At 50.9% G+C, this 20272-nt stretch overlaps 1 protein-coding gene across 2 annotated transcripts in view; it reads left to right on the forward strand.

Moving 5' to 3' along the window:
* The window catches only part of LPCAT1 (lysophosphatidylcholine acyltransferase 1), a 47143-nt gene that overhangs the window by 6691 nt on the left and 20180 nt on the right, over positions 1-20272 (forward strand). Inside the window, exons 1-3 of one of the 2 annotated variants that reach the window (XM_036280091.1) lie at positions 7874-8055; positions 12060-12202; positions 19362-19576. In XM_036280091.1, coding sequence (XP_036135984.1) covers positions 8026-8055; positions 12060-12202; positions 19362-19576 — 388 coding nt within the window. In that variant the 5' untranslated portion in view covers positions 7874-8025. Of the gene's footprint in view, positions 1-7873; positions 8056-12059; positions 12203-19361; positions 19577-20272 lie in introns of those variants that run through there. The other variant, XM_036280090.1, reaches the window with a different exon arrangement.

The following is a 20272-nucleotide window of genomic DNA, read 5'->3' on the forward strand; positions in this document are numbered from 1 at the left end:
TAATTACAGGGTGTCCTACCCACGGGTGAGGTGCCATGGGAGTAGGTCCTGCAGCCTCTAAGTAGGGATGCAGAGATAGCTCCTGCCTTTGGAGCTGAGCGTCATCCCAGAATGGAATGTACAGCCAAGGAAGTTTACATTTCCAGTGTTTCTGCCCCCACCCAGGGTCCCCACCCGCCTTTTGGTTTGCTGTGGAATTTCACATCCAAAATCCCAGGGCCACAGGGACAGACTATGGGCTCCAGCCAAGGGGCCCTGAAAACCCAGGGAGATGAGATTTTGTAGAAACTGAAGAATAGGAAAAAGAGTGAAGACAGAGCGTTTGAAACCCCCAGGATGCAGGATGCCATCATTCTGAAGCAGGGGTGGAGCATCAGTGTCCCATGTGGTTACCCTGCCTGTGCACTTTACCCCTACCCACCCTGCCTGCCTGGACCACTGGCCCCACCAGCCCCTCCCACGGGCCTGACCCTCCAGCCCAGAGCCTTGGCACTAGCCTTCTCCCTGTGGGACCCTCCCCCCATCCCCCCACTGCACTTCTTCAAGTTTTGTTGGAATCCCATCAGTCATTGTAGGGATCTTTCTCAACTCCCATGGAGAGAAGATATTTTCCCCCCACCCCCACCTCACCCCAGAGGTGCCCTCCTCACCTGAACACCTATTGTTTGCTCATTTGTGTTGTTTCTCCTCTGTCTTGGGGCCCAGCCTCTGACCTGTGAGCGCTGCGGTTGGCGTCGGGGCAGTAGTTTTCCCTGGAGACCTGAGACCACATGGCAGGTGGCTGCGGATGTCCCTGAGGACCCGCCTTCCTGGCCCTCATGTGGAGGCTGTTTTGCTCATCTGCTGATGTATGACCTAGGGCCAAAAAGCTCTTGAATGTGAACTGAGTGCTCTGCCCGGCCACCTTGGGGTCCCAGTGCCATAGTGTCTGCTCCCTTCGCCTGGAGGCCCCGTGCTGCCCACTGCGCTGACTGCTGACTGAGGGGCTTATTTCATGCTTCCTTCACTGGCTGAACTGTGGGCCCTCTGCTTCAGGCTGTCCTCCAGGTGCTGCCAGAGACCTGCGCACACGAGGCCTGTGAAACCGTTAGTGTTGATGATGGAGCCAGACATGGGCCTGAGACAGGCAGGGTCAGCCATCATGAAGGCTCTGGCCTTCTGGCTGGACCCCTTGGGCACTGGCTAACGGGAAGGCAGGCAAGGACTGTCTGGTGGTGGTGGGTTTTCTTACAGGGGTGTCTGGTTATAGGGTGTCATGTTGAGGGTTACCTTAGATCCACAGGTGCTGACCCATGAAGAACTGGGTGGATGTCTGTTGCTGCCTCACAAGGCCCACCATCACTTTGTAGTGAGTTGAGAATGGTCAGTGTGGTCATCCAGGAAGATCGCTTTCACACTGGACCGCAGGACCGAGTTGTAAACTCGGAGGGAGTTACCAGACAACACTCACACTGCGGAAGCCTCCAGATTGGGCAGTGAGTGCTGAGATCTGAGTCGAGAGCTCTTGAATAGCGACGATGTGGGATGGCAGGGATGTTGAGGTTGGCTGAGAGTTTGAAAGACAAAAATTGCTTTTTTAGAAAAGCTATGTTTAATTTTAGATTTGAGTGGGATAGCTAAGAAGAAATAGCACATATGTAGCAGTAAGCATGGGTGCTGGAGGGAGTTTTCCTGAGGAGGCATAGGTTATCCTAATGGGCACACAGGTGGACATGGAGCCTCAGAGTGGAATACAGGTGACACCTAGGGTCAGGAAGATAGTCAACATTCACATGTTAGTAAGAAAAAGGCAAATGAGTTCATATGAATTTGGGCAAGTCACAAAATCCAGGGACCCAATATAAACAATGTGTTGTCCCCTCTGAAACTGACCCTCAGATGTGACCTGCACTCCCTGGCCCCCCAACAGTCATTCCCACTCCACTCCCCATGTTTACACCTCAGCTCTTTTGTACTTTCATGCTTATATTTTTGTTTTTTTGTTGTTGTTTTTTTATCCTCACCCGAGGACATTTTTCCATTTTTTGTACAGATAGAGTGGGAGGGAGAGAGAGAGAGAAACATCGACGTGAAGGGACACATCGAGTGGCTGCCACCCGCACGACCAACCAGGGCCGGGGACAAACTGCAACCGAAGTACGCGCCCCTAGCGGGAACCGAACCCGGGTCTCTCCGGGACCACAGGCCGACGCTCTAACCGCTGAGCCAAACCGGCCAGGGCTCATGCTTATATTTTTGTAAAGAGGAAGCTTTTTCATAAGAGCAGTCGTGTGTGTGACAAGATAAAACCGACCTCCACTGTTCAAAATATCAGCTTTTTGTTTCATTTTTGCCTTCCAGTATTCTACTATTAGAATCCATGTGAAAACTGCTGTTTGTTCCATGCTGCGTACAGCATGGGGTTAGGACCAGCAGTGTTTTATATCTAGCGAGAGTGTCGTGGGGACTGGGGGAAAGCACAGAGGAAAACTTCTCGTGGGCGGGTTTGCTGGGTTAGCATTTGTGCCACGTCGGATCCAGGGCTGAACCTCTGAAGCTCTTTCCAGGCCCAGCTCCAGGCTTCTGTGGCTGGTGGGGTTTTCTAAGGAAAGTGCTTGATTGTGCCGGCTGGTGGGGCTCCTTTGAGGATCACTGTGCTTTTTTCGAGTTGTTTTTTCTTTAAAAAGAAAAATAAAATGAGACATCTCTCTTTTCTCACTGCATTAAGAGAAAGTGGCCCCAGTAGATTTGAATGTTTCTGTGTGGCTCTGAGGACCGCTTCCTGCCTGGACAGGCTGAGGTGTGGGGACCACAAACTGCCCGGGGCACTGAGTGTCAGCTTCCCTGTTTCAGAATATTCTGTCTGTTCTAAATCAGGGTTCTCCAAAACAGCTTGCTTTACTTATTTTTAAAAAATAAGTAATAATAAAACACGAAATTCATTCCCTGGACAAGGTTTTCCTGTTTATCTCTCATTGCCTTGGAGCTCCTTCCATACAATGTGTGCATTGCCTCTCCAGCCTGTTCCTCGTGGCAAGAGCTTGGAGGAGACCAAGGCCAGCTTCCCAGGGTGGATGTGAGGAGTGTGCCGACCCAGCCCCGGGAACTGCTTCTCTCACAACTTCTGATCCCTAGTGCATGCTTTGTTCCAGAGATAAGCCCTGTCCTCCTGCCCCCAGACTGCAGCTAATCTGCCCTCATTCATAGCTCCTGTCCCTGGAATACCCCTCCCAGTTTTGGGGAAGGGTTGGGGAAACTGGCTCAATTCCTTCTTACCTGGTGAGGGGGTGGGGGGCCCACCATGGGCCCTTCTGTGTGACCAGAGGGTGGGTATGTGAGCAAAGGTTCTGGAGCCAGCCCTGCAGCCATTTGGGCCAGGGCCTACCCTGCAGAGGTACTGCCGTGCCTGGTGTGGTGGGAGAGCTGAGAGGCCAGTGTGTCCTGCAGAGGTCAGGCAGGGGACCTGGGGTCGAAGGATGACTCAGCAGCCATGCAGAACTCTGAGCACTGAGGGACGAGGTCTGGCCATGTGTGGAGAGCAGGGTGGGAGCTGACTTGTTCCACTCTGGAGAAGAAGGGGTCTCAGATTCTGGATTTGTTTTGGAGGTGGAGCCAGCAGGACTTGGTAGGAAAGAGAGTGGCAAATATGACTCTGAAGTGTGTATCTGCTGACCAAAATGGGCCTGAGGGACAGAGCCACCCTCCTCAGGAAAGCCGGAGAGGAGAGGCTGGCAGGGCTCAGTTTGGGTGGTAGTTGTGCATGGCTGCAAGTTGCCAGTTATGCTATTGACAATACCTGTCTGAAGCCGTGGGCAGCAGACCTGGCTGGGTTATCAGCATCAGAGGCATCGTCTCCAGGTCAGGCCAGTGTTCAACGGCTTGAGGTGCATGGAGGAGGACTGGGCTCTGGGCCTGGGGCTTCCCCCTCAGGGCACCTCTTCTTGTCTTGGCTATTCCTTGAACCTTGGCTTTTGCTCTGACCAGCTGACTGACCTTAGGAAGCTGCCTGCCTCCCTATTCAAGCCCATCCACTGTGTGCATCTTCTCTCTGGGATAGGGGCCACACCCCGCGTTCCCCGCAGCAGCTGCCGCCTGTCTGCGTCTCACTCAGCCACGCTTTGCCCAGGGTGCACATGCCACCTGTTGGTGGGTAGAGGGGCGGTTAACTGATTGGGGTTGTAGATTTGTCTGTTGTATTGTTCCTGAACTGCTTCTTTGTGGCCTCATGGGACCTGTGATTGAGAGGCATCCCCTGAGCTGGTGAGCCGTTCCCTTTCGTTCCTGCCTGCATGTGGGGACCCTGTGGGCTGGGAGCAGGATGGGGCCCTGGCCTCTGGCACTTCACCTCCATGGCACAGCAGGTCAGCCCCAGCACCTCTGTGCCCTAGGGTCCCATCCTTGCGTTTGCTGTAGCAACCCCATTAATCCAGGCTCCACCTGCACCCCCTAGATCCCACAGCCATTAGTGGTTTGTCCGCCTCCTCTGTGCTCACCTAGGCCTGCCATCTTTGTAAAGTGCTTTGTTCAAATGTGAATTAATCTAAGTTGCATAGTTATGAATCCTGTTTTGTTTCTTACTAAGACAAAAGAACCCAATTGCCACCTCAGCACCTGTCCTCAGTGCCCCCTGTAACTCATAGCCCCTCCCTGTGGCTAGCTCCTGTGTCTGACTGTCACACAGGTGTTCTTCAGTTCACCTGTTCCCTGGTGGCATCCAACTCGGCAACCAGTAACGCTGGGATCGGCAGCTTCTGCCTACACCCTTGTGCGCACACACAGACCCGACCTGAGTTCTCACCTGCAGCACCCTGGCTGCAACATCACCCTCACAGCTTTGTGGGAGACCCACCCTGTGCTGTGGTTGTTCCCAAAACTGGCAGGAGGCTTCATTCAGCCTCCTCACAGGCAGTGGTGCAGAGCTTTGGCTGCATAAAATCTAGGGACTGATGGTTCTGATGGTCCACATTTGTTTACCCATTTACCCTTCTTACCCACTGACCTCCAAGAACAGTCTGTGGTGTCTGAGGGTAGGTTGAACCCTCATCGTGTGTGAATGCAAAGTCCCTCTATTTCTGTTAATGTGATTTTCAGAAACTTAGAGGAAAGAGATAAGGTGTAGGATGTCGCTACAATGCATCTTTTCGGTGGCCAGCAGGCACTGTTGTGCGTGGAGGTGCTTATGTTTTCTTTAATTGTATGGGGGTAAAGTTCTTCAGTGTGCTGTGACTGCATTGCCACAGTCCTTTGGAATGGTGATCATTACTTTTTCCACAGTGAAGCACACTGGCGTGGGGACACACCTGCAGGAGCGTCTTCCCTGCAAGCTGCCCACCGTCATGCCGGCGAGGGATCAGGCTGCTGGCACAGCGTGTCTGAATGTCCACCGTCTGTGGTGTCACAGCCCACTGTGCTTTAGGAGCTGCCGGCGCCTGCTCCCCTTGGGGCAGTCACACCTCCTCCCCTCGTGCTCTGCTGGCTGCAGGCGTTGTTAGAACCTTGCACGGCTGGCTGGGGTCACTCCGGTGTGCATGCTTGAAGGGTGCTGGTATTGCAGTGCCCTGGCTGGCCTGTCCATTCCTGGCAAGGGCGTGTTTCACTGCAGTGACCCAGCCTGGCACAGGGACAGCATGGGTGGAGACAAAAGGGACCCATGTACTCCAGAGATCCTTGTCTCTCTCTCTCTCTCTTTTTTTCCCCATATGTGTTTATTGATTATTTAGAGAGAGAAAGGGAGAGAGAGATAGAAACATTGATGTGAGAGAGAGACATTGATCAGCTGCCTTCTGCACGCCCCCCACTGGGGATCGAGCCCACAGCCCAGGCATATGCCCTGACTGGGAATTGAACCAAGATCTCTCAGTCCATGGGACAGTGCTCAGTCCATCTGAGCCACACGGGCCGGGGCAGATTCTTGTTTCCTAACCAGCATATGAGTGGTTCCATGTCAGTTGTGAAACACAAGGCACTTGGACCAACATGCACACAAACAATGCCAATAGCTTCGGTGGCCTTGGAGCCGTTGCTGGGCGAGTCTGAGCCAGGCATTGTAGCCCCAGGTGTTCAGAGATCTGACTGTGAGGTCAGGTGAACTCACTGGGGATGGGTGAATGAATGTTTTACATCCAAAATGAGAACTGTCACTTTCATACTTCTTGGCATGGGAAATTTCAGTCACATTCCAAATGTATTAGCTTAGGCTGTCCTAAAAGAGTACCACAGATGGCAGCTTAAATGATACCATTTCTTTCTCCCAGTCCTGGAGACTGGACGTATGAGGTCCAGTTATGGGCAGGGCTGCTTTCTCCTGAGGCCTCTTTCCTTGACATGCAGGTGTGCATGTGTGTGCATGCCTGTGATCATGGGTCACGTGGTAAGCATGTATGAAGTTTCAATCATTGTATTGATTGTTGGCGGTACCCAAATTGCTCCATCTGCTGTGCAGGTCCCATGCCTGGGGGCCTTTGTTGGCTTTCCAGATCTTGGCGGCACCACAGGTTCATTTTCTACACTTTCTTCCCCAGCTTGGAAGTCAGCAGAGCCCGAGGGCCCCATGGGTGGGAAACAGTGTTTAGTGGTCACGGGCAGCCCACAGACTTCTTCCAGCACCTGGGCATGTCACCACCTGGATGCACTCCGCAGGGGCTCTGGATGAAATGTGTGGGTTGAAATGAAGTATGCGGGTTGATGTGGGTGATTTACCTTCAGATCTGGTTTAAATCAGCTGCTTGATAACATACATGTGCTGTGGACATGTATGTCTGTTATTCATGTAATCCCCCCCCTTGTTTTTAATAATCCTCACCCGAGGATACTTTTTCACTGGTTTTTAGACAGAGAGGGAGGGAGGGCGAGAGGGAGGAGAGAAGAAGAGAGGAGGAGAGACAGACAGACAGACAGACAGACAGACACAGATGTGAGAAACACATCAACTGGCTGCCTCCCGCACGACCCCAACCAGGACCAGGGATCGAACCGCAACTGAGGTACATGCCCTTGACTGGAATTGAACCCGTGACTCTTTGGTCCACAGGCTGACAGTCCAACTGCTGAGCCAAACTGGCCAGGGGGCCTTATACCCCTTTTTAATGGGACAGTTTACCGTTGTTGGTTTCCAGTAGTTAAGTAACTCAGCCAGGCTGTAAGTGCAGTTCCTCATGGGACTGGGTTACAAACCCTCATTAGCTCACAGGAAGAGTGAGGGTAGCCAGGATTCCTGTTAATGGCAGGAAGGCTGTAGCTGTTGGCACATCTCGAGAGGGATGTTTCCTTCCCCATCCACAGCATTCTCCCCAATATTCAGCTGTTTCTGCCTCTTGTGGGGCCGGACCCCCATTCCTGGAGCACCAGCCAGTCGTCACCTGGGAGCAAGGCCCTCCCTCTCCAGGGCCACTATCCCAGCCCACACCAGCTGCTGCCTGCACAGGAGTCGGATGCCAGGTGCTGCCCCGCCTCCGTGGGGGGAGTGGCTTCTACGAGGGCTTCAGTGGGAGCAGGTCCTGAGGGCTCTCCCTGGGCTGAGGCGTCTGTGTCAGTATCCAGCACAGTGCTGGGTCTCATCTGGGGTGTGGGGAGTGGACAGCTGCCCTCTCTCCGTGCATCCCTCCGCCTCCCTGCGTCTTACTGATGGGGAACAAAGTACTAGGACTCCACCAAGCCGTGGGCTCGCCCTCTGGGCTGGCAAAGGAGGACAGCACAGCCACCTCGGGAGGAATCGTCGTGTCTCACTGGTCACTGATCACTGTGGTGCACTCCTGGTGTTCAGCCAAAACGGCCTGGAAACAGCACAGTGGCCTGGTTTTCATCAGAGGTTTCTGGTTCTGTGTGTTTCCAGTCTGGCCAGGATTTTCTAGGGATATGTTTGCCATGACACCTCTTTTCTCATCCCCTCCAGAGTTGCGTATGTCCACGTGGTTGTCGTGGCTGCTCAGGCCGTCTTCTCTGTGGCTCCGAAGCACCAAGTCAGCCAAGACAGGCTGAGGCCCTTGGCCAGTTCACACCAGGACATGGGGGACAGTGAGGACAGAGAGGCAGGTGTCTGGGCTTGGGATGGACACAGGAGGCAAAAGAGCCGATAAGGTGAGCCAGAAGGTGCAGGAGGGCAGGAGGGTCCTACCAGAGGGTAGCCTACTCTCAGAACAAATGACCAAAACCCACAGAAGGTTCTAGAAGGAGCTGCAGCAGGCCTTTCAGATCCTCCCCTTTCTGGAGATGGTTTCTGTAGCCTTGGGAGCAAGGCTGAGCCTGGCAGAGAACACACTGGCCACGTGTGTGCTCGAGCAAGGTAAAGACAGCTGTGGGAACCTGGTGGAGCACTTGGGAAACACAGGGGCTTTTAGCCTGGGATGCCGGGAACCCCTATACCCTGTGGGGTGTGGTTTACACACACACGCACGCATGCACACACTCCTCAGTAGAACTGCTTTCTCCCCATCCTCCAGGCAGAGCCAGGCAGTTCACCATGGGTCTATATTATGTCCCTATCCACCCATTCATCTCATTGGAGGCTTGTCTGTTTGCCGAGGGTCGGACCCTGTTTGTTCCCTGTTTGCTGAGAAACTCAGAAACAGGACTGCGTCCTTCCTGATAAGCACTAATGCATTACATACTGTGTTCCATGTGGAATGGCCGAGTGAATTCCGTGGCCGCTGGCCAACCTACAGGAACCTGTGTTGCTAATTAACCAAATAACCTGGACAGCAGCACTCTGGCCCCGAGTCAGGGTGCTGGGCAGGTTTGCGTCCCCTGACCAGGTCTCACCAGCTTCTCTCTGCTGCTTCCATCCTAGTCTGTGGGTCTCCGATGCAGGGGTGGGGAGCTGGAAATCATGTGCTCTTTCTGGAGCCCCCTGAGATACGGTTGTTTCAGACCGTGATTTGTTGTAGAAACCATCCTGGAAACAGAAAATGCTGCAGAGCAGGGTGTGGTCTGAATGCCAGTCCATCAAGTGTGCGGACTCGGAGATTTTCCGTGGCTGTGCCTGCTCCCTTTGTCTGCAGCACAAGCACCAAACCGCGATGTATGGGAACAAACAGTGAACTCCCCAGCAGCTTGATTTCTCTGCAAATCGAGTAGAGAGGTCCCGCTGTCAATTTTAACAGCAGAGCAGGTATGCTGAGCTCCCAGCTGGCACCCCAACAGCGAGGGCAGCCTGAGGGGTGGCGAGAAGGGTGCATGGTTGGGGTCATATCTTGGCAACAGGAGGGAAGTGTCTCCTATAGACTGCAACCTCTTTTCCCTCTGCAGCAGAATTATAAAATAATCACTAAGGATATAAAAGGACGTATTATTTTAAATTAAGTGTTAAAAATAAAGGAAAGGTACAAACATGTGGGATTAAATTAAAGAGGTACTTGAGAGGAAGTTGTGTGTTCTCAATGTGAATATTGGGAAATAGGGTATTTCTGAAAATAATGCTCCTGACTTCTACTGCGAGACGTGAACTAGACTGTTAGCAAGAGACTCTTGTAGGAGCCAGAATCAGAATAACTGAATGGGACACAGAGTATACCAGGACCACCTCAAACTGGTTCTGTAAGCAGATTAATAAAATAGAAGAATATCTGTCACCATAGCCTGAAAAGTTTTAGAAGGCACAAATAATATTAGCAGTGAGATAGTAGATCGAGACTGACGTATAGTCACAATGATCATCCTGGGCAGCTTCGCTCAGTTATCTTTGAATCATGCACACTGGGAATTTTGGTGGGGGAGGAAACGTCTGAGGACTTCCGGAGATTTTTTCATTGACAAAAGCACTGAAATGAAATAAAAAAGAAAGAGAAATCTTGATAAACAGTAGTCTTAGAAACATTGAAACAGCTGTTAGAAACCTCCATAGACATTTCTCTAAAGAGGCAGCTGGCGGGAATCCTAACGTTGTTCCCACTGGATCCACTGGCTGGAATCCTAACGTTGTTCCCACTGGATCCACTGGCTGGAATCCTAACATTGTTCCCACTGGATCCACTGGCTGGAATCCTAACGTTGTTCCCACTGGATCCACTGCCTGAATCCTAATGTTGTTCCCACTGGATCCACTGGTTGGAACCCTAATGTTGTTCCCACTGGATCCACTGACTGGAATCCTAACGTTCACACAGGACCCACCCAGAGGGGGCAGCACAGGAGGAGACCCAGGGATCAGGTCACCTAGGATCCCACGATGACTTGGTCTCAGAGGCATGTTCACAGACTCCACAATTCCTTTTAACATTTTTTTTCTTTATTGATTTTTAGAGAGAGAGGAAGGGAGAGGGAGAGAGAGATAGAAACATCAATGAGAGAGAACGTTGATTGGCTGCCTCCTACATTCCCCCCATTGGGGATCGGGCCCACAACCTGGGCATGTGCCCTGACCGGGAATCGAACCAGCGACCTCTTGGTGCATGGGTCGACGTTCAACCACTGAGCCCCACCAGCCGGGCGATTCCTTTAAGAAAAGAACTGTAGCCAGCACTATAGCCAAGTTTTAATATGAGACAAGCTGTGAACACATCACTAATGGTAAGGACAGGCACAGGATTGCCCACCAGACACAGGGAAGACCTGTGATAAAGTCCAGTACCCAGTCATGATTTAAAGCAAAACAAAGTTCTCAGAAAGCCAAGAATGGGAAGGTATGTTCACGCCAGTAAAAGACATTTACTGACGTCCCAGAGCCAGCACCCACTTAGTAGGGAAGCATTGTCACCAACATCAGCAAGACAGCAGGTCTGGTATTGCTGCTTCTGTTCAACCTCATACTGAAACAGGAGCTTCCAGCTGGGCTGTTGGTACCCGCGCCCCTGAAACAGGCGGAGAGAAGAGCCAGTAAACATTGCCATCATTTGCAAAACGTGGTCATCAGATCCACACTGTCCAACAGGCAGCCACAGCCACAGGTGGTTGCCGAGCACTTAAAACAAGGCGAGTATAAATCAGGATGCCCTGTAAGCATAGAACTCACACTGGGTTTCCAAGACATGAGTGTGGGCTATCTCATCATTTTTGTGGTATGTGCTGAAGTGATGCTTCAGGTATATTGATTGGGTTAAATAAACTGTCTATTAATTTTAAAGGTGCCATTAGAAAATTTAAAATTACACACATGGCTTGCATTGTATCATGTTGGGCCATGCTGGTCTTGATAGGGAGCCCAGGGGAATCTACGGACTGAGGGAACAGTCAGTATGCACTCAGTTGCAGGTGACAGACCCAGCAAGATGAGGCAGGTGGGGCCGGTCAGGCTTGGCTGCCTGAGAGCTTGAGACCTCACCACCGATCTTCTGTCTTGTCGGTCTTCTCTGCACCAAACCTACATACTTGAACTGTGTATTATCACAAATAATCAAATACTGCATCTGTGGATCATAAAGCCTTTATATGTTTTCAGTTCTGTCATCCTTGTCCGGTCCATTTCTGACTGACCACCTGAGCACTGGCTGGTGCAAAGCCAGACTGTCGCTTTGTGTGTGGAAGTGCTTGTGTTGTAGTGACCGTCATTTGTCCACCCAGACTCTCCCTGACTTGACCACTCCCCCCCATGTTTGCACTGCTCTTCACCTGCAGGGTCCACGCCTGCCCATGGAACCCCAGCTCACCGTCCCAGTGTCACCCCAACCAGACCCATTGTGGCACATTCTCTGCTTGGCTCCGGTCCTGTGACCTTGGTCTGGAAAGCCACCAAATTCCCTGGTCTTCCTGTGGTCTTAGTCTTGCCAGCTCCATACCTGCAAGCTGGCACCTCACAGATGGCAGCTTAGTGCCATGAAAGTGTCCTCGTGTCATGAAGGCTTGGGTTTGGGGCTGCCTGCAGGGCCTGGGCTTCGGGCAAAGCACTGTGGACTCCAGGAGAGAAAGCCCCACTCCATCCCTCAGCCATACCTCAGGGGTACCCTGAGTGCAGAGCGAGGTGGGGCAGCAGGGCGCCTGTGACCCTGGGCGGCCATTGCTGCTGCTCACCCCGCCCAGCTGTTTGTGAGACCACAGCACCCTGGCCAGGGCGGGCCCAGATCGGGCTCCTGGGCAGCTTCTGCAAAAGATTTCAGAGGAGAGATTCCCTGTGACAGTGCTTCCAGAGTAAACTCAGTCTGTCTCCCCAGATTGCGGTCATGACACTGACGCTCTTTCCCGTCCGGCTGTTGCTTGCTGCCTTCATGATGCTGCTCGCCTGGCCCTTCGCACTCGCTGCTTCCCTGGGACCTGCTGAGAGGGACCCAGAACAGCCCCTGGCCTTGTGGCGGAAGTAAGTCCTCGTCTGTGATGCTCTGATGTGGGGAGTCACGGGGCCGTTTCTTCATTCTCACAGCCTCTCCTGGTCACCCAGTGCAGACAGGTCCACCCTCCCCTTCCCGGGCCAGTGCTCACCGGGGCTGTGTTCTCCAGGCCAGGGACATCGTGGCCCCATGCTGCCTCCTTTGAGGGTGGCCAGTTTCCTCCCTGCCACAGTCTTCGGCTTCTAGCTAGGGTCCTTTGCACATGTCCTGAGCACAGAGCTCCCTGTCCCTGTTTCCATGTCCCCCAGGCCTCTGTGTGCCAGCTGACATGTGTCCTACCTGCTGCCCCTGATCTGGTTTCGGCAGGGCCAAGTGTCCCTCCTTGCCTTACAGACTAAATGTTTCCTTGCTTTTATACACTAACGTCATAAGCCACAGTGCTCTGTAGATGGACATGTGAACACATCTCAGCTAAGGACACAACGTGGACCTCAAAGAGTTAAATCAATCACTGTTTTCTTGTTTATTTAAATGCCTAAAGCTGTTCTTGAACTCACGGTAAATGCCATTAGTAATGAAAATGTCAGGATAGTGTAAGGATTTTGGTAAGTACTTTCAGTGTCTTAAAAGATATCATTTCTGTTGAGAACCCAGGTGCTTACAACCTATGTCTTAGCATCTTCAGTCAGTCATAAGGGTCTTTGAATGGTTTATTCAGAAATAGAAACATTATTAGTTTAGGTTGGGGGGTTGGCCAAAGGGCCCACAGGCCGAATCTGACTTCTGCCCATTTTTTGTAAACAAAATTTTATTAGAACCCAGCCACACCCACTCACTTATACATTGTCCAGACTGTGCTCACGGAGAGCTGAGTAGTTGTGGCCCCACATGGCCCACGAAGCCTAACATATTTGCTACCTAGCCTATAGGTTGAAGGCATTAGCTCAGTCCTCCTCCTTTCTCTGGGAGGTGTCTGAGCCACAGGTACACGGTGCCCGTGGAGGGGGTGGGAACTGGCCTGTCCTGAGTGTAGGTTCTCCTGACATCCACGTGCCCTAATTACACACAGCAGTTACATGCAGGGCAAAGGTTCAAGGGTTTGCTGAGCTATGACCAGGCTCGTGGATAGTCCAGGTGTCCAGGGGACCCTTCACACGGGGCCTCATGCGCCCCTCACGGTGTTTTATGTTCTTAGACTGTTCTTCGTTCCAAGTGGACCACAGTCTCTCTTCCTCCCTAGGAGATTGGAAGGCAGGCTCTGGCTGGATAGTAGTTCCCCAGTGAATGAGTGCGAAGAGTGAGTGAGTAACTGAATGAATGAGCGAGAGAAGGAAAGAATGAACAAATGAACCAGTACTACTGGGCCTGGTGTCCACTGTGGTCCCTGGGGGCACTGGGGCAGCACTGGCTGTGGTTCTTCATTGCACCGTTTGCATTTTTTTAAAAAAACATCAATGTGAGAGAGCTACATCAATCGGCTGCCTCCCACAGGCCCCCTACTGGGGATTGGGCCCGCAACCCAGGCATGGCCTGACAGGGAATAGAACCAGGACCTCTTAATCCATGGGACAATGCCTAATCCACTGAGCCACGCCAGCCAGGCCACCTTTTTGGATTTTTAATTTCTATTTGTTCTATTTGAAGATCCCTTTTATGCAAATGTTGTTTTTTAATGTTATGACTGTAAAATATGAATTTAATATCAAGTACATAATCAAGCAAAATAAATCCAGACCAAATAGTGGTCAGAATTTCTGCTTTGGGTGGTTGTGAACCCATACGTAGAAAGCAGAGATTTTGTAGTTTTTGACAAATTACAAGTGATTTGATTAAAAGTTTGGAATTTTAGTAATAGTAGGAAAATGACACCTCCCAGCAATTTTTGTGTGAATTCCTATTTCTCCTGCTCTGTTCTTAGGAAGAGCTCCCTCTGCCTCCCACCCAGCTGCAGATTCTATCTGTTCAAAATAGATGACTCTGGGCTGGTTTCCATTCCTCAAGCTAACTCCAGGCGGCCTTTCTTGTCTGTGAATAATTCACTTGGCCTCACCGGGTGATATATTGGCCTCAGCAGATAGTTCCCACAGCCCTGCCTCACAGATGCTTCATGTGTACATCCTGTACATGTGGAGAGCCCCACGCAGGGAGACGCAAGGCGTCTTCAGTTTCACGGCAGCTCTGGGTATCCAGGTGCACAGAGACTGTGTGTCATTCTTTGTGTGTGTGGTCTGCATGTGTGTGTATACATGTATATATGCAAGTCAGTGTGTGTGCATGTGTTTGCAGGGGTATATGAACATGCATGTATGTACATGTACTCAAGCTGCACACGTTGCCCCATGTTGAATTCCTGTGGCCCAGCCCTTGGGATCTCCATGCAGCAGTTATTATGGGGATTCACTAATGCTGGGCCCTGGGCTAGGGATGGTGCTCGAGGAAGAACAAAACAGGAGAACAAACACTGTCTTTTCAGAGGACAACACAGTGACTGTGCCCGAGTTGGGACCCAGGGAGTCAAAGGAAGCAGATTTTGAAATATGGGTTCAGAGCATTTGCACTCCTGCCCTTGTGCACAGAGGGGAGCACCATCATGCAGTTGGCAGGGGGGTGGGTCCTTTCATGCTGTGCACAGCTGTTCAGTTCTGAGTAGACTGATACTAGATTAGGCAGTATTTTTGCTGAATGTAAGTTAGTGTCATTCAAAAGTTCCTAAAATAACAGGTTTTTTAATGAAAGGAAAGACACTTTTTGCAAAAGGCACTTTAAGTTATTTTCATAACACACAGTGTTGTAGAAGCTGTAGTGTCTTCTTGCAAAACCTAAATAGTAGGCCAACACCTGAACCAGGCCAGGCGGGCCCACGGTGGTGGTTGATCTTGGTGCTGACCCTCCCGAATCGTGGGGTAGAAAGAGGGTGTCTTAGTCCTCTGAGGCTGCCTGACCAAGTACTTGAACAACAGACATTCGTGTGGAGTCTGGAAGTCTGGGAGCATGGTTCTGGCATGGTTGGGTTCCTGGTAAGGGTCTCTCTCTTCCTGGCTGCAGATGCCTCCTTCTCACTGGGTCCTCACAGGCCAGAGAGCTCTGGTCTCTCTTCCTCTTCTTATAAGGACACTATTCCTTTTGTAGAGCCCTACCCTATGACCTCATTTAACCTTATTTTAAAATACGGTCATATTGGGGGTTAGGGCTTCAACATCGGAATTTGGGGGACATGATTCAGTCCTGAGCGCCCCTTCTCATATCTGAGAAGTCCATCTTCATGACGACAACTGGTGCCATGTGTGCACTGAAGACTGGAGCCTGACCTCTCCTGCTTCTCTGTCTCAACACAACAGTCAAGGGTCCTCTGCAAATGGAAGTCAGAGCATGGCTCTCCTCTGCCTCAGCCCTGCAGGAGCTCTGTATCCAGGTACCCAAGAGTAAAACACTCTTCCTGTCAGTGCCTGCAAGGCCCTCATGATCTGCCATTTCTCCCACCATCTTCCTTCTCCTCCCTCCAGCCACATGGGCCTCCTGTCTTCATAACTAGAGCATAGTCCTGCCCCAGGACCTTCGCACAAGCTGTCCTCCCATCAGTGTGCTTCACCCAGATATGCTCAGGGTTAGCTCATTACTGTCATGCCTGTGCTGTTCCTGACCTCCTGACTTTGCTTTTCTTTTATTTTTATTTCATGGATGATAATACCTCTTTCTGATTTACTCCATAATTCACTAATTTAAAAAAACAAACTCATTTCTCACTCTAGAGAGTGAACTGCAGGTGGGCAGGGGTTTCTGTCCAGGTTCCCTGATGTGTCCTCATACCTGGCAGAGGGTGGGTGCACAGTAGATATTGCATGCGTGGAGGGAGCAGAGTAGTGAAGGAGAGTGGGCGGTAGAAGGCAAGTCTGCAGCCCGCCCTTCCGAGTCCCGCTTGGCAATGTTTGCTGTCTGTGTATGTTGATAGTTTGTCTCCAGTGGGCTCCATGACCCTAAGGAAAGAGCTGTTACATGGTCTGTTTAGGACAGACCCCCAACTACTTGGTGAGAGACAGCTCAGTACGTTTGCACATGTTCACACACTGCAGCACCACCTTGTGGGGGATTAGATTAGAACACGCTCCCATCACGGTCCTTGTCCTAGATGTTCTTTCCTTACACCACTGATTCTCAGTTATGTGCCCGTTAGCTGGCTTTGTTTGAACTTCATTTCCTTGTATTTTTTTCTGTTTTACAGAATTTTGATTTTTTGTTTTGCCTCTTTCAAAAGCGTAGTGAACCCTGAGCATAGCCCTGGAATTCTCCACCTCATGGTCACTGCTGCCTCTGGGACCATATGCTCTTCCTAGTGTGGCGTTGCTCTGCTCCTGTCTGCTGCCCTCTTGGGTACCATCTACTATTTCCTGGGCCTGTTTCTGTTTGTTTGCTTTGTTTTTTTTCCCACAATTTCCTGGAGTGTCAGGCTCTTTCCTTAGAAAAAGGACGTACGAGAGGAACTTGGGCATGTTTTGAGTCTGAAAATGTCTTTGTTCTCCCTGCACAACTGATGGGTAGTTTGGGAATAGAATTAAAGGTTCTGAATCTTACGTCCTCAGAGCTTTGAAGATGTGCCACCTTCAACAATGATGCTGGAATAACCTGTCTGTTCCTCGCCGGGAGGGCTTCAAGTCTTCTTTTTGTCCTTGGTCATTTAAAAAAATCTTGAAGGAAATTTCTAAGTATGAGACTTTATAAAAAATTTATTCTGCTCAGCACCCTGATAGGGTGTGAAGATGTATGTCTTTATTCAGCTCTGAAAAACTCTTTTCCTCATGCCCTATGGTCTGTCATCCCCCCGCCCCCTTATTTTTCTGCATGTTCTGGGAGAGTCCCTGCTCCTCATTTTCCAGACTTTCTCATGACTTGATTATTTCTGCAGTGAGATCATTGATCTCCAAGCGTGTTTTCTTGTTCCCTGAACTTTTCAGAGGGCCTTGTTCTTGATTTTCTGCAACAATACTGATGACGATGTAGGTTTTTAACCACCCCCCTTTCTGCGCTTGCACTGTGGATCTCCTCAGGTCACAGTCTGTTCCGTTATGTGGCTGGTTCTGCCCACATATCTCAGACTCTGAGGTGCCCACTGTGTGATGGGCGGAGGGTGGAGGTCCCCACCTCGTATAGGTAGATCTGTGTCCCAGTTCACATCCCCCTGGAAAATCTCAGGGCACCTCGGGCCTGTCACTGCTGCCTGGACCTTGGGGTGAGTGGCCCTGCGCCCCAGCACTGGGCAGCGAGCAGGCTGTGCTCTGAGGCCAGCATCCGTGCAGCCTTTCTGCAGTTTGAGTGGGGATAGAATTCCGTCAAGACCTTCGGAGAATTGTTAGTACCCCCGCCCCCAATATATTTCTGTTGACTGATGTTTGAGCTTTGATCTGAGGTGGTAGGTGTGTCTCTAATACAAAGACTAAGATTTGATCTCCACTTTGTTTTTTTTCTTTATTGAGTTTTAGAGAGGAAGGGACAAGGCGAGAGAGAGAGAAACATGGATGAGAGAGAACATTGATTGGCCGCCTCCTGCATGCCCCCCACTGGGGATCGTGCTCACAACCTGGGCATGTGCCCTGACCGGGAATCAAACCGGCGACCTCTTGGAGCATGGGTCCAGGCTCAACCGCTGAGCCTTACCAGCCAGGCTGATCACTCTCCTCTCCTGCCTCTGAACTCGCCTTCAGGATAGTTCCTGTTCCCACTTCAGCTTCTCCCACAGCCCCATTTCTTCCTTCTCACAGCCTCGTTTCTTCCTCCTTGTGTATCTGTGGGCATCTACTTTCATTTCTATACACATTGTTATCGTGAACAGTAATGTGTATTTAAAATGGGCAGCTGAACCCTGGCCGCTGTGGCTCAGTTGGTTGAGCATTGTTCATGCACTGAGCGGTTGCAGCTCAATTCCTGGTCAGGGCACGTGTGCAGGTTGAGGGCTCAGTCCCCAGTAGGGGGCACGCAGGAGGCAACCAATTGATGTTTCTCTCTCTCGTCAATGTTTTCTCTCTCTCCCTTCCTCTCTAAAACCAATAAAACCCTATTTTTAAATAACAAATAAATAAAACATGCAGATGGACGAATAACGGAAGTGCGAACGTGCGGATCACACCAGCTCCAGCAGCAGAGCTGTGCTCAGTCCCTGCCTCTCAGTGTGCAGCTCACAGTCCCGTTTACCTCCAGGCAAACGGATTTCTGGCGGCTCCCATCAGTCAGGCCTCATCCTCTGGAATCTTCTTTAGGGTTTTCAAGCCCTTTGGGAGGTCAGGCCAGGGAGGTTTGAGGCTGTTGTGTTTCTGCAGTGACTTTACCCTGTTTGATCACTCAGGTCAGCCAACCGTCAAGTGAGACATAGCTCTTTATAAAGGTGACTCCTTCCTGTGGGCTGGCACATGTGTGTCTGGGTGACCCACGTGCCAGGCCATTTGCCCACATGTGGTTTCAATGACATACTGAATAGTGATCTCATTTGTCACGGTCAGAGGTTACCACAAAAAGGAATGTACGAATTTAAATGCCTAAATTCTCATATTAAAGAAAAATAAATAGGAAACAAATTAGTTGACCTAGGCTGAATTTTACTTTATCTTTCCAAAGTTGTTATTTATCTAATTACATCCAGAAAGGGCTTATTTTATCAGTATGACCTCTGATGCCAGGGACCCCAGACAACCTGTGGGAGGTGAGACTGGGGAGTTTCCATGGCAGGTCTCTGCTCTCATCTCGGCTCTGGGTTTCCCTCCGTTTAATGTGTATGTTAGGTGTTCTGATGTTTTATCATTTAAAATGTATATATTTAGAATGCCAATAAATCTCTCCAACATTCATGGTATTGGTGTCTTTAATGTTGGCCCCTGTGCTCTGCTCTGTTATATTTCGGAGTTGTGTTGTCTTAAAGCTGCTGAGTAATGTAGCAGAACACGTTATTTTCTTGATAAATGAATTTAAAAAAAAAAAATCCCACTGCACATTTAAATAGAACAGCGCCTTTTTTTACCCCTTTGGGACGGTTCAGTAACAGCTGTGGCAAGAGCGAGTTGGCCCTGGATGACTGAGCGAGGTCAGCACTCACACCGTGGTGCTGGTCCCCGTGTGACGCTCTGTGACTGGTGTGCACCTAATGAGATGGGCGGGGCTGGGAGCCGCCGCTTGGCCTCATCTGACTTGCACCTTCTTTTGCAGGGTCGTGGACTTCCTGCTCGTCGCCATCATGCGTACCATGTGGTTCATTGGCGGCTTCCACCGGGTGGCCGTGAAGGGGCGGCAGGCCCTGCCCACGGAGGCGGCCATCTTCACCCTCGCCCCACACTCCTCCTACTTCGATGCCATCCCCGTCACCATGACCATGTCCTCCATCGTGATGAAGGCAGAGAGCAGAAACATCCCGATATGGGGAAGTGAGTGAGACCCCCCTCGCCCACAGGAGTGAGGGAGCCCACCTGTCGGTCGGAGCAGGCCATGCCCACAGGAAATAGGCGCTGGGCCCAGCGTCCCTGTTGTTTCCCTTTGTTGTGATTTCCTCTGTAATAGTAATTGTGGTTTTTATTTTTTATTAGTACACTAGTGCCCTCAAATATTATAACTTGTTGAAGTACTTCTTCAAGTTTTATCACAGAGGATCCTAGAAGTCTAGGAACAGTTCAGTAGCTCCATCCTGGCACACTAATTATTGTCCCATAAACCCCGGTATTAGTGTCCTTAGATGCCTGACAGATTGCTGGTGGCTTAAAACAACAGAAACGTGTACTCTCTTGTTCTGGATCCAGCAGACCCTCATCACGTTGTCTCAGGACTGAGCTCCCTACGGGAGTCCAGTGGGAGAGGCGTTTCCTGCCTCTCCAAGCTCCTGATGCCCCAAGCATCCCTGGGCATGTGGCCAAGTCACTCCAGCATCTTTCTGCATCATCCTGTGGCCTCTGCTTCTGTCTGTGTCTGTGTCTTTTATAAAGACACGTATCATTAGATAACTTGCCTCCTCGCCCACCAGCCTCTCTGCTTTTTAAACTTCCCATGGATTCTGGAGCAGGGCTGGTCTAGGCAGAGGCAGGCAATGCTGGGGCGAGGGCCACGGGAACAGAGACGTCTGCTGGCCT

Source organism: Molossus molossus, unplaced genomic scaffold (assembly GCF_014108415.1).
Source record: "Molossus molossus isolate mMolMol1 unplaced genomic scaffold, mMolMol1.p scaffold_m16_p_3, whole genome shotgun sequence".
In the NCBI taxonomy this organism is placed as follows: Eukaryota; Metazoa; Chordata; class Mammalia; order Chiroptera; family Molossidae; genus Molossus; species Molossus molossus.